Raw genomic sequence first — 14,555 nt, 5'->3', positions numbered from 1 at the left:
ACCGTCGGGTTCTTGATCACCTCTCTTACCACAGCCCTTCTCCCGTGATTGCTCAGTTTGGCCTGGCAGCCAGCATTAGGAAGAGTCCTGGTTGTTCCAATCTGCTTCCATTTTAAGAATTATGGATGCCACTGTGCTCTTGGGAACCTTCAATGCAGCCATTTTTTGTAGCCTTCCCCAGATTTGTACCTCAACACAATCCGGTCTCTGCAGGCTGTCCCTTTTGACCTCATGGCTTGTTGTTTGCTCTGATATGCATTTACAGCTGTGAGACCTTATATAGACAGGTGTGTGCTTTTCCAAATCATGTCAAAATCAATAGAATTTGCCACAAGTGGACTCCAATCAAAGTGTAGAAACATCTCAAAGATGATCAAGAGAAATGGGATGCACCAGAGCTACATTTCAAGTGTCATAGCAAAGGGTTTCAATATTATGTCAATGAGATATTTCAGTTATTCTTTTGTAATAAATTTGAAAATGTATAATTAAAAATCTGGTTTTTGCTTTGCCATTATGGAGTGTAAAAAATTGTAATATTTAAAGCATTTTAGCATAACATCGTGCTCAAACCAGACAAGACGCCGCGACATGCAGTAAAAGGTATTTTGTGCATGTTAAGAGTTTTTGTCCTAACCAGCCACGACATACAGGAAGCTACAGGGCTTTCTATTTTGAAGTGGTTTCCATTTCTGCAATGTCACACCAACCAGTGCAGTCAACAAACGGGTCTAAAATTCTCCTCATTGCATAATATTAAAGTCAGCATCTCAATAGCTGGTTCACAACAACTTAATTTTGGCAGAGGGTGTCACACGCCTCCCTCTCTTCACTCACACCCACGTTCAGAATGGCAGTGGGGAGACATGCCGGCTCATTCTGACTTGCACTCAGCTTCCCTGTCACAGTGAGATTGGTGAAAAAAAAACAACAGGTGTACCGTGTGAACATTAACATTGGTACAGACTGAATTAAGGATGTGATTCATAAATGTAACCTTGCCCCGTGTATTGGCATGATTGTGCATTTATCTCCTCTGGGCTTGCTGTAGAAAGCGTTACAGAGCTCACGTACATACCGTTTTCTACATTTTGTCAATTATCCTCATTTTGGAGTATTATCGCACTGTAGCGTCTGGTGTGAATAGAACTGTTTGTCACCAGAATCTCGCGTTGTGTCTGGTTAGGACAAGGTGTAAGGCTGCAGCATACCACATACAGTATATGAATGCTGTCTTTATGCACAGAAATAGCATTATTTGACAAAAGGTTCAGTACGCAACAGCACATCTTTTATCCCACTTGAATGTAAAAAAAAAAAAAAAAAAAAAAAAAATAGCATTAAGATTTTAGTACATTACCTAAAATGACAGTAAAGGTGCAACCTGCCAGTCATTAAGAATTGCAGCAGCATGCTGCCATTTTTGAACCAAATCAGACTTTAATGGCCTCTTGTGAATGGTTACAAGAACACAATAATATATGAAAACCTACATTTTTCTTTAACAAGGAAGCCGAGCGGTCCTTTCTAAGGTGAAGGAATACAAAAGTTTAATGAAATGTAATCTTAATCCATCTTTAATCCATGTTTTAACAAATTAAGAGTCCAGAGGACTGTCATCAGAATACATGGCAATAAAAAAAGCAATCTCTAGTAAGGAATGTGCATGAATGGAGGAGGGGAATCGATAGCAACGATTAAAGTTGGCCACAATCGGCAATCAGGATCTTAGCAGAGCTCTTGCCACTCCCGCTGCCTTTGCTCTCGATGGCGTCGACCACGTCCAATCCTTGTACGACTTTCCCGAATACAACGTGTTTGCCGTCAAGCCTGTTCATGGAGATAACGTTGTTATACATATGAAAGCTGTACAAAAACTGCATAAATTATTGTTTTCAAACAAGTTTCTGCTTCGGGTACACAGTCAAACAGAGTTTACACTTTTCTGGAGAAATCAACCTACAAATGGCTTGTTTAGAATCATCTCTGTATATTAAGATGGGATAGCTTAAAAACAAAACATCTAGCCAATTAAATATTTTTGAGTGGAACAAAACTTGAAAAATGTATTCTTTTCATGAAAATATGGACATACTATGATATTTCCAGAAATGTACCCCGACTTCTGTTGTCCCTTCACATTATTCAAGTGTAAGTCACAAAGCCTTTTACCAAGCAGTATCAGCAGTACAGATGAAGAACTGAGAGCCGTTGGTGTTGGGTCCAGAGTTGGCCATGGAGAGGGTCCCCTTCCCGCCATGCTTCAGGGTGAAGTTCTCATCTGCAAACTTGTTGCCATAGATGGACTTTCCACCAGTTCCATTGTGGTTGGTGAAGTCACCACCCTACATTACAAGAGCAAGGAAACATTGTGTAAAGTTTTGAATCTTTTATTGCATGGGCTGGTCCAGTGATTGTTGACCACAAAACTGCATTAGCAATCCATTTTATGTCTGTAATGTGACATTTCCAAGTGAAACAGGTTGTTCTGTGAGAAAGAGAAGTAGAGAGTAGGGCTGCAACTAACGCTTATTTTTTATAAATCAATTAATCTAACGATTATTCGACTATTCGATTATTGCAACGATTAATCATTAGCTCTTAACCAACTATTCAGCTTGTGCCCAGACTTAAAAGGTTGTATTACATTTTCTTACTAACAATAAAGAGGACAAAATCATATTTTAAAAATGCCTCAATGACTTCTACTTGGATTTTTATTGTTTAATTAAAAATGTCAATGCAAAAAATCCTATTGTTAAAGCGTTTTTGTCTTGTTTTCCCATTTAAAATAGTCTAAAAATCCTTAAATTTACTTGAGAAGCAACATATTAAATATTTGGTCTTGCTTTAAGAGAATATATCTTAAATAGAAGTGTATTTTTTTCCACTTGTTCATACTTCTGCCAGTGTAGTAAAGATATACTCATATTCAAGATATTTGCTCTAAAAGCAAGTCTGATGTTGCTTCTCGGGTAAATGTATCTTGTTTTAAGGATATTTCGATATTTTAAAATATTTAAATATTAACATTAATTAAATTTGTATTCAAAATTCTCCAAAAACTATTTTTTCTTCTGCAGTATAGCTACTGAAGTATACACAAGGAGATTTAGATATTATTTTTTTCTTTTTGCAATGTATAATGGCTAAGACTACACCCTTACCTTTTTGTTCACTTGATTTAGATCCATCTTTAACAAACAAAACACAAACTCTTTCTTCGTTATAGAGCTGCGTTTAAGCCGATTTTCTTCACCATAAGATACACACCGTGACACTCATATTTTAATGATATTTTAGGGGGGGGACAACCCTCAGATAGGGGGGGTCCTGACCCCCCCACCGCGATTTCCGCCTATGGCTCTAGTACAGTGGGTCTTTAATTGTCAAATAACAAAGTTGAAGATTGTGGCATATTTTTATATCAGTATTTTTAAAGCAATATTATTAGATTTTTTTTTTAGAAGTGGAACTAGCATTAAAGGGATAGTTAGCCCAAAAACTAAAATTCCTTCATTTACTCAACCTCATGGCATCCCAAATGTGTACAACCTTCCTTCTTCTGCAGAAGACAAATTAAGATTTTTTGAATTATATTACAGCTCTGTAGGTCCATACAATGCAAGTGAACGGTGACCAGCATTTAAAGCTAAAAAAAAAAATACAAAAATAAATACAAATATATAATAATTTCACAATTTATTCATTTAACAAATATGGGTGAGATGCAGGTTCATATTTCAGTTTTTTTTTTACTATAAATTCTCCTTCCTGCTCAGTAGATATGAAGATTACAAATCACCAAAAACAAAAGATGTGAAAGTGAAAATGGAGATTTATATTAAAACAGGACTTAAATATTGAGGTTTCTCACTCACACATATCATATCGCTTCAGAAGATATGTTTTAACCACTGGAGTCAAATGAAGTAATTTTATGCTGCTTTAATGTGACTTTTGGAACTTCAAGTTCTGGTCACCATTCACTAGCATTGTATGGATACTCAATCTTCATTTGTGTTCTGCAGAAGAAAGTAACAAACATATGTGATGGCATGAGGGTGAGGAAATGAGAGAAATGTAATTTTTGGGTGAACCATCCTTTAAAATGTGCAAATTAAAAAATTACCGGTTTAAATTCAGATCTCAGAAATTAATATTTTAAACAAACTAGGCCAAAGGTTATGCTTCAGTGTTCAACAGGTAAAGGTAGAAGTTGTTATTATTAGGAGGGGTTGAAAAATCAGAGCTTGGTGATATCAGCCAAAAAGGAAAGTAGTTTTGAGGTGATGCATGTCATTTCATTTTGATTAAAAGGTTATAAAAACACATAAAAATCATTCAAAACAAGACCAGGATCATGTAGTATAGGTAAAATGTGACTTGAAAGGGGAGAATAACCTTTATGAAGCTTACCTGGCACATGAATTTTGGAATGACACGGTGGAAGCCGGACCCCTTGTAGCCAAAACCTTTCTCTCCAGTGCACAGAGCACGGAAGTTCTCTGTTTAGATAGAGTCATTAATTAGGCCTAATGCAAGAGAAGAATCTCCACATTTGTTTTTATAGGAAACCCAAATTAAATCAGATTGAAAAGAAAATGCTTACCAGCAGTCTTGGGTACAACGTCAGCTCTCAGCTATTTCAACCGAAGGGGGAAAAAAACATGAAATAGGAATCAAGCAGATGCACTAGCTTATAAAAAAAAACCCAACGTGTTAATTCAGTACAATTTATTAAATAAAAAAATAAGGCAATCAATAATTTCCCCGGAACATAATAGGGAATATTTCTATCATCCGAGCAATTCAAGCAGGGGGCAGTGAGCAAATCCCAATAGGGCAAGGGCCTTGCTCAAGGGCCCAACAGTGGTATCTTGGCGGTGTTGGGGCTTGAACCCCTGACTTCTCGGTCCGTAATCCAGAACCTTAACCGCTTAGCCACCACTGGCCCCAAAACCCCAACAACAAACCAAACTCAGGCTTGCTTGACAGCGACAGCACAAAACAAGAAAGCGGGGAGTGGTGTTCACAGTCCTTTTCTGCATATCGCGGCGGCTCATTTTAGCTTATCATGGCCAATTCGGCAAGTTTCGCGGCTGCCCCACCGGCCTGCTCGGTTCTCCCGATCGGGCCCAAAGTGTGTCGGCCCACCGGGAAAATGCCCGGTATGCCAGAATACCAGTCCAGCCCTGGCAGGAAGCAATCTCCTGGATCGCCTGCTCGGATTGTCACGGGCTGACTGTAATGATTTGTGAATCAGAGGAACTTTTGACCCTGATCCTAAAGTTTTTGATTCTGGCTGATGTCATACGAGCTTTAGAGGAAGATATTAGAGGAACGTTCAACGGAATGAAAACGCTGGATTTTCGTGAATTACATGCATTTAAACGAGATATCTGCAAATATGCAGATGGTATATAAAAGACGTTTTATTGATATTTGCCTATTATCATTAGGGAACTGTTGAGGAGAGACTGATAAAATATGCTTTAAATGTAAATGAGCATTCCACAGGATGCTGAATCTGCTGAAGTTTTGTGAGGCTGGTTTATTACATCCTTTTAAATTAGATATGCACATGATATGTGGACCATTTAAATGACACTGTGTTGCACCAGTCTGTTATTGTAGCAACAAGATGGCACGTAAATATGTCTCAGTCGCTTCAAATGCAATCAGGCGATTCTCAGCGCCCCCAAGAGACAAATAGGCCAATGGCGATAATAAAAAAAAATTATATACACAATTATATCGGCCTCTGCAATATATCAGTTGACCACTATTAGTGACAGACCGATATATCAACCAGACCGATTAACCAGCCAATATTTGGCCCAATTAAATGAGTAGATCCAACTCTATAAACATAACCAGCTTTATCAGTGTACATTTTAGTTTTTCAACCATTTTAAATGGTTAATTGTGTGTAGTGATAGACAGATATCGCCCAAGTTTACATTTATGCATTTGGCAGACGCTTTTATCCAAAGCGACTTAGAGCCCTTACTACTGGGACAATCCCCCTGGAGTCAAGTGCCTTGCTCAAGGACACAATGGTGGTGGCTGTGGGGCTCGAACCAGCGTCCTTCCGATTACCAGTTATGTGCTTAGACCACTACACAACCACCACTCCAGTAGCCAATAACTATGCCCGATTAACATCAATGGTAAACATCTACCAACACAGTGTTTAAATTCACTATTGTTTTATATAGAATTGTTCTAGTCTATACAGTATTTAACAAAATTACATAAGTAACTAAATAAATTACTTAAAATAAGAGTAATCCCTTCCTTATGAAAAAAGTTGCTTGGTAAAATGAAACATATGTTGAATAAGTGCCTATTTCTCTCCATGTATCGACATCCCATTAATAACAACAAATTACGTAATCTATCGACCACTAACTTGTATAAAATCCCTGCCAGTATTTTTCCACTGTTCGAGCATTTCTACATGTACCTGCACCATCAAGCAGTTTGCGCAACATAAATTTAGACAGTTGCAAGTCAAAGGCATTTCACCACTTTTACAAAAGGAGAATTTTCCTACAGACCCCAAAGTATTTTACACAAAGTAGTAACACAGAGCAGTTTAGTTTCGGCTATTGAAACGTTAAAAGCCAACGTGGGCATGTTACATTTCCGCATTTCTCCGTTAATCGACACGCACGAGGGAAACGTCGATACTGCAGCGTCAGGTCCTAGACACTGTAAAGATGTTGCTATTCACGCCCTAAATTTTACTTAAGGGTCCATTTAGCTTTCTAAAGCACCTGTAAAAGATTTGACCAAACAACCGCGTGCATATAATACATTTGAATAAGTCTGCACATGCACGTATGAGTTATTTGATTACATTTGATTGAGAGCGCTGAGATGTATCACACACACAATTAAATGGGTACGACATTCTGATAAGTTTTGACGGGCATCTAAACTCCAGTTTACACCCCTCCTTTTTCAAAATGGCATATAGTGATATGAAAAAAAAATGTTGATGCCGAAAATGCATAAGAGAAAAAAGTGTGCAGCTAAATACACTAAAACTCAGCCACGTGTCATAAACCTCATATCAATGCCACAACACAGCGAGCTGTTGTTCATTAAGATTGACAGACAGCGGCTGTCCATGTCACAACCGGCAACATTGTAACACCGGAGTATTGTTAAAAATGTCAAAAACTGTCACAGTGTTGCATCCAGCTAGTTTAACATTTAATGATGCAGGTTGATTGCATATAGAGAAATTTTACGAGGATTAAATACATTTAAAGATGTTTTAAAAATCACACAAACATTTACTTTGAATGCAGCATCATGCAGTCACATCTGACCTACCTCCATAACAATCCTCCCCGCATTCTTCCCATCGATTGTGATGTCAAAATAAACTTTGGGGTTGGCCATGATGAAAAAAAAAAACTTAGTTTTTACTTAAATAATAATATTTAAAAAAAATTAAATGTGTTGTGTTATCACAACCAGTCACCGAATGATTCCAAAATGCAGCAGCACACCGGGAAGCAGCATATGCGCGAAAACGGGATATATACAAGCGAAGCAGGATACGATCATCTGACTGACGCGCGTGTTATCCAATTAGAATCGGCGGAGATGAATAAATTACCATAGGGTTCTAAAGCCGCCTCAGAGCTGCAGAGTACTGAGGGAGCGCGTTTGATTGACACCCTGATTGGCCCGTTGGAGCAGGTAGAGATGGCGTCACTGCACCTCAGCCAATGAGCAACGAGCAAATGGCATGGGCGTTCCCTCGGAGCTCCAGTGTTGCTTTGACGCACGTCATGGCATGAGGGCGGTGGTCAGACAACATTCGCCATTATTGCACAAAACTTTGTGACGGATAGACTAGGTTATTTTGATGAAGTTTAAGATTTGTTAAATATTTGCAAAACGGTGCAAATACAAACTACACTTAAACGTATGATAAAGGGAATTGAGTGAAAAAAAGAACCTTACATTATTTATTTTCCTCAGAACGCCCGTCTCTCCGTGGCCACGCCCCTCGAGTAGTTTTCCCACGTTTCGACAATGCGGACGCTGGTGGTGGCGCTGCTATCTCCAAATAAAGCCAATGAAACGCAATGGGGCTTAAGTCTTTACTTACAAAACATAATGGAAATATCTCACATCTTTAGAAAAACAAATCAATTTCAATTGTACATGTTTAATTCAATTGATAGAACTCAATGATCCACCAACACATGACAGTCAAACATCTTTTTTTTTTTTTTTTTTCTTTTTTTTTAACAGTTTGATCAACAAGTGAATGTGACATGATGCTGGTCTCAAGAGTTTCTCATGATCACGGTCACAGATTTTGATGGTGAATTCATTTTCTTTTTCTCTTTCTAACAAATTCATAAACTCTGCTAATTAACACAGTAGAGAGAGAGAGAGAGAGAGAGAGAGAGAGATGCATACAGGCCCATCAATTATCTTTATAATAACAATTAATATATAATCAAAGATAAAATTGTATGATACACAAATGACTTCAAATGAACAAAACAAAAACAAAAGCACATCTGACGACTCTTGATGCTCCCTGTATTGTTATTATACAAACTGCACTTCGCATAAAGAGTGCTCAAAGAGCGATGATAAATAATAAAGAGACAAGACACATAACAACAGTAGACTCATCTCCCCTCCGCAGTTTCTCTGCTGAGAAAATGAGTGTTGAATGGAAAATGGGGAACGAAGAGCATATCTGACACAAGCTCTTGTCATAGTGTTTAAAATTTTCTTTTTTTTTTTCTCCATATAATGGGGTTAAAAGAAAGTTCACATCTGCAACAATAATAATACTATATCTGTACATATTTCACATGAATCCCAATGTTTTCACTCTCAATTATGAGTGCAGGCTTAAACATTAGTCCATTTCACGTTGAGAAAACAGCTAGCAACTTGCTAACTACCTACCCACCCACCCACCCACCCAGATTTGTCCAGGCAAAACACAAATCTCACCGTGTGAAGGTTTCTGTCCAAAAACGCCCTTGTTTAGACCTCTTGTGTGCATTTGTGTGTGTTTATATCTGGTCTACAAGGTGCTACTGGGCTGCTTGTGCTCTGTCGGGTTTCGAAGCACTACTCGGACACATTTTTGTGACAAAAACTAATTTCCTAACATTTAACAGCCCTCTTACTTGCATATTTAAGGGCAACTGAAAAGCATCTACCAAAGAGGGTGTGGTTTGCACCAACACTGATCAGGGATACTAGTCCTTTCTTGTAATGGCATCGTAAAAATCCACAGTCCATGTGTCCTTAAATCCACAGGGTAGGAAGACTTGGGGGGGTAAACAAAGACACAGCAAAACAGACAAGTTTTTTAGAGCAGGGAGTGGCATAAAATTATTTTAAGTTTGTGCCAAAACACATAGCAAGTGTGGTGCGCATGTGTGGGTGTTACATAAAATGACTGATTAACTGCCTTCATCGTTTTTGTTTGCAGCCTTAGGCAAATCTGGTATGTGCATCTAACTGACCGCCTCTTGGCGAGGAAAAAAGGAAATGTGATAGTGCACATCTTTAATGCTACTGTTTAAATTCTGACTTATTGTGACGGCTCCGGTTATCATGTTTGAAAAGGCTACACTTGAAGTGTCCTGCAAGTAACACACTTTTTAATATCAACTGATTGGTGGTTAAAGACCATCACATCGAGCTCGCTTTGTGGTCATTTTTAGGCAAAAAAAAAAAACTTCCTGTTCATTAAGAAAATTAGGTTTCAACTCTCAAGGTAAGCCGCATTTGTGATTTACAGCATACTTAACAGCAAGTTTAACCTGTTTATCAAATGTATTTCATTCAAGTTCACAAAAGTGAGAGACTTTGGTTTCGCCCATGTTGTTTTTGATCAGCCCTAGAATTGATTCCTCATCTAATTCAGATTTAAAACAGAACCTGCAATGAGAAACAAACAATACCGGGACCCCGTCCCACCCGCCCCCACATAATGCAATTTACACCACATGAGTCAGATGCGAGTTGAGGCGTCTTTCTACAAATGATTTGAGAGAAAGGAACTCTTTCGAACCCGAAATTCACAAAATCTTGAGAGTTTAGATAAGCAGACAAACAGCAACACTGTCACAGGAAAATAAAAAGGATCTTTGTTGCACCTTCCCATGAGTCACTGCATTCCAGTCTCAGGAGGAAACTTATCTATTACACTTCCCAAACCTCCCCAAGATGAGCCGAGAGTATGCGGGATTAGGGAGGCTGTCTGTTGGACAGCTGCTGTAGGCTGATGGATGAGTGGGATGGGGCTCAGTTGCTCTCGAACAGGGAGAGCAGGTCATCGTTACTGTTGTTGGGGAGGTCGGGCGGTCCCAAGTAGGACAGTAACTCATCGGGGTTTGTCAGCTCTGGGAGAAGCTGTAAAAAAAAAGAATTTCGAATGTAAAATTTGGAAGTCAAAATTCAGAAGGGGCGTGTGACCAAAACTAACATCACACAAAACAGTTAATAAACCGTTAGCCAGGGAAAAAAAACTTTTAAGTTGCAAGTGGGTCTAAGCTACACAGAGGATAATACTGCATGAGCATTTTTAAACACGCCAGACCGGGTTGGTAAAAATCAGTCCTGTACAAACCTCTAATTCAATGTGTTATCATCATGACCCAAAGTCCTGACTTTTTTGATCTTGAACAGATGATTCATTGTGACTTACATCGAGGGCAGGCTCTGGAACGTCTCCAGGCCCTCCGGGGCTGCCAAGCCCAAAGCTGTCTGTGTGCAGCCGGGGATTCTGAGAGGAGTTTCGGGAGTGCATGTGTCCACCAGGGCCACCCATGTTTGAGTTTCCATGGAGAGCTTGATGCTGCGGTTGTTGCTGCTGTTGGAGGGGATTGTGGGAAGGGTCCATGCGACTAGAGTGGGGAATCTTTTTTGAAGAGAGAAAGTGTAAAAAAATAAATATAGATGGTCAGAAATATATTAAGCAGTGCTTGGAGTAGGGTTGCAACGGTATGAGATTTTCACGGTATGATAACTGTCTCAGAAAATTACTATTATCAGTGAAAACAGAAGGGTTATTTTATTTATCTATTTATTTTTGAGCAAACACTTTATTATAATTGAAACTTGAAACCATTTATTTTATTGATGTATAAAAAAAAAAGTCTCCCTATTGAAAATAAAATAAATAAATAAATAAGAAAGCTAAAATAATTATAATAAACAGAATTATAAACATGATAAAAAAATAGCATGCAACTATAACATGTTAAATAACTAAAGCATGTTAGTTTATATGTTAAATGAACTACTAAATGAAAAAGAACATCAGCTGTGTGAGCTTTTGAAGTAATGTCCTATGATTATTAACAGTTAACAGATACTGTAGATGCGTGACAGCACAGCCAGACGGCTCCTGTCTGTACCTTTAACTCAGTGGTTCTCAACTGTTTTGCTTCAAGACAGATTTTACTTTGGAAATCAAGCGTCAACCCGTCATAGATTAAACATAACCTGTATTGCATTTCCTTTTATGTTGTATAGTTTTGTTCATGGTTTTCCAGTACAAGGACCTGCATCAAGTGACATTATTTTTGTTGTTGATGTCAAAATCTACAGGAATTTTCTCTCCCCCTTTTAAAAATTGAAGAGCATATTTACTTATATGGCCCTATTATTATCCCGTTTGTTACCCAATATTAAATATTTATACACATATTACACAGAAGGAAAGGCTCCTCATTACCATGGTTAGGTCAGTGTGCTAGTCTTAAATAATAGTAATAATAATAATAATAACAAATTAATGTATTTATGAAAAATAAGTACAATCTGAAAGACATCTTGAAACTTTAACTACAGCTGCCACTGTTGATATTAAATGAGGTCTAATAGATTCTACGTTTAGATTATTTCATATGAAACTATACGATTTTATCATGTAAAATCCTGAAACAAATTTGTAAACTTGATGGTGTGTAAATTTTTTTGGCGCATAGCACAGTGTTGCTCTTTTCCTCCTCAGTGCTGTTTGGCATGTCAGAGCTGCTACTGTTTGAGAGGTTAGAATTGAAAATCTCCGTAACACTTTAAACTAGAAAAGTCTCAGCTAGAATTGAAATTGGTCACAGTTTTGATGTCTGCGCTCCACAATATCGAGGGAAGCCCAGTTGTTGAACGCGCGCCAGAGAGAAGAGCAGATCATTAGCGCGAGCTCGTTACACTCGCGAAAGTGTAGATGAGAAGTCTTAATTATGGCATTGCTCTTTTCCTGCTGTCCGTGACCCAGTCCGAATAGACCAGTTGAGAAACACTGCTTTAACTCACACACACACACACTCATGTCAGACCCCCTCGCCTCTTTTCTCTCTGACATCTGCTGAATGTGTGTGTGTGGCGAAAGTTGACAAGTCTGACACAGTCGAGAAGGAAAGGAGATGCGCATGTGAGAATCTCCATCCGGTTGCATTTTTTTCTCAATACCGTAGATAAGCAAATGTACATTGTATGATAACAGTCCATTTTGAAACCGTGGTATACTGTGAAACCGGTATACCGCTGCAACCCTAGCTTATATAACGATAGACAGAATGGTATATAGTGACTGACGGAAGGATAGATAGACGGATCGACAGACAGACAGAATGATGGATGGATAAATACAGTAAATAGACAGATAGAACAATGGATGGATGGATGGATAGAACGTACGTACAAATGAATGGTGGAATGATAGATAAATAGATGAATGGATGATACGTAGAAACGATAGATAGAACAAATTTATATATCTGTCTGTCTGTCCATCTATCTATCGAAAAGATATTGTAATGACCAGAAAACCCACCTGTCCAGACATTGGATGTCCCACAGGTTTTTCCGGGGTGAGGAGTCCACTAGGCAGGTCAGATTGGTAAGAGAGAGGGGGCGGCCCGGAAGCAAACTCCCCCAGGGTGGGGGTGCCCGGAGCATTGGGAAAGTCCGAAAAGCCTGGCTGGTTAGAGTAACCTGAGCCACCTGAGACATGGAACAACAACAAAGTTCAAAACACATTTCAACCTATCATATATAACATGACTACAAAATAAAGCATTTTAAAATGAAGCATGATGCTTTTGTGGTCCCTATGAGACCTTAAAAATGAGATGTGACACCCACCTTGGCTGGGATAATCAGGTGTGCTGCTGCTGCCACCTTGCGGTAGAGACAGGTAGGGCGAGGAGGTAGGTCCCAGGGCTGCAATCATCTCCATGACGCTGGGCAAGATCATGTGACTAGGGCTCAGGGTGCGACAGCGTTTCAGGGCAGGACCGTCTGGGTCCTCTTTAATGTGCAGGTCTGGTTTCACCGGAACTGGCTTCCAGCTGCACACTGGATCAATGGTGATCTCCTCATAGTCCGAACTAAGTGAGAGACAAATAGAGCAAAGATCTTGATAAAACCAAATGCTACGTCCCAGGACATTACTGAAATAAAGCCAGGTCCACATTATAAATTGGAATTAGGAATTTCAGGCAGCTCATGACATTTTTGCCAATTTATCGAAAATAAACTTACTTTTGGATGTAAATAAGAATTCCCAACATGTACTGGTCCACTTCTAGCCCCTCCAAAAGAGCCGTCTTACTGCAAAAAACAAAGGATAAAAGCAATTATATACTACGGAAGGTTTGTGAATTAGTCTTTCAAAATACACAACACCATGACATTTGTTTTTCTCATTCTCATAGCTTTTTCATGGCAAATGACAAAAATAGGGTAAAGAAAAATAGATGGGAGGAACTAAAGTTTCAACAGACCAGTTAAACACTAAGCGGAAGGACAAGTTCTTTTAATCGATCAAATATGCCGATATTCTCAAAATGTCCAAATATCAGACGATAACTGTGCCTGATTGGCTGATTAACAAATCTAGTCTTTCCACTTAGTGTCAGTTCCAAAATTTAGCAAGAGCCCTGTCAATGGATTGTGCACATTCTCTGTATTAAGTGTTTATTTGAATTCATAAATTTTCTTACATCTTATTTGCTATAATTAAATTATATTATACATTAGGCATTTATTCAACTTCAGGCCTTTTCCAGTCCCAGGGGTTAATTTTCCTCGAAATAGGTAGATTTAAACTTTTATCTCATATATAATATATTATATTATGTGGCCCATTCCTCCAGACAGAACTGGTGTAATGGAGTCAGGTTTGTAAGCCTACTTGCTTGCACACGCTTATTCAGTTCTGCCAACAAATTTTCAGATTGAGGTCAGAGCTTTGTGATGGCCACTCCAATACCTTGACTTTGTTGTCCATAAGCCATTGTGCCACAACTTTGGAGGTATGCTTGTGGTCACTGACCATTTGGAAGACCCATTTGCGACCAAGTTTAAACTTCCTGGCTGATGAGATGTTGCTTCAATATATCCACATAATTTTCCTTCCTCATGATGCCATCTATTTTGTGAAGTGCACCAATCCCTCCTGCAGCAAAGCACCCCAACAACATGATGCTGCCACCCCCATGCTTCATAGTTGGGATGGTGTTCTTCGGCTCGCAAGCCTCACC

General features: G+C 38.8%; 2 protein-coding genes across 2 annotated transcripts in view; both read right to left on the bottom strand.

Moving 5' to 3' along the window:
- Positions 1-1,549: 1,549 nt before the first annotated feature.
- LOC127635628 (peptidyl-prolyl cis-trans isomerase-like) lies at positions 1,550-7,558 on the bottom strand. The gene is made up of 5 exons (XM_052115782.1): positions 7,348-7,558; positions 4,613-4,643; positions 4,420-4,508; positions 2,173-2,345; positions 1,550-1,830 (listed from the first exon to the last, which is right to left on the bottom strand). The coding sequence occupies exons 1-5, from the start codon at positions 7,414-7,416 to the stop codon at positions 1,698-1,700; spliced, it is 495 nt and encodes a 164-aa protein (XP_051971742.1). The 5' UTR covers positions 7,417-7,558; the 3' UTR covers positions 1,550-1,697.
- A 1,776-nt stretch (positions 7,559-9,334) lies between these two features.
- LOC127635626 (zinc finger MIZ domain-containing protein 2-like) overlaps positions 9,335-14,555 on the bottom strand; it is a 51,648-nt gene continuing 46,427 nt past the window's right edge. The window contains 5 exon segments of the mRNA XM_052115781.1: positions 9,335-10,416; positions 10,712-10,924; positions 12,845-13,014; positions 13,156-13,400; positions 13,555-13,623. Of these exon segments, the coding sequence (XP_051971741.1) occupies positions 10,309-10,416; positions 10,712-10,924; positions 12,845-13,014; positions 13,156-13,400; positions 13,555-13,623 (805 nt within the window). The 3' untranslated portion in view covers positions 9,335-10,308.

Source organism: Xyrauchen texanus, chromosome 43 (genome assembly GCF_025860055.1).
Source record: "Xyrauchen texanus isolate HMW12.3.18 chromosome 43, RBS_HiC_50CHRs, whole genome shotgun sequence".
NCBI classification, from domain to species: domain Eukaryota; kingdom Metazoa; phylum Chordata; class Actinopteri; order Cypriniformes; family Catostomidae; genus Xyrauchen; species Xyrauchen texanus.
Note: the sequence above shows the minus strand (reverse complement) of the source record. Positions and strands in the feature narration are given on the sequence as shown.

What these genes read in the sequence shown, in the direction of transcription:
- LOC127635628 (XM_052115782.1), bottom strand. Translation starts at nt 7,416, where the DNA reads ATGGCCAACCCCAAAGTTTATTTTGACATCACAATCGATGGGAAGAAT. An exon ending in CGGGGAGGATTGTTATGGAG is followed by an intron (nt 4,644 to 7,347) that starts GTAGGTCAGATG and finishes CGGTTGAAATAG; the next exon opens with CTGAGAGCTGACGTTGTACC. An exon ending in CGTTGTACCCAAGACTGCTG is followed by an intron (nt 4,509 to 4,612) that starts GTAAGCATTTTC and finishes CTATCTAAACAG; the next exon opens with AGAACTTCCGTGCTCTGTGC.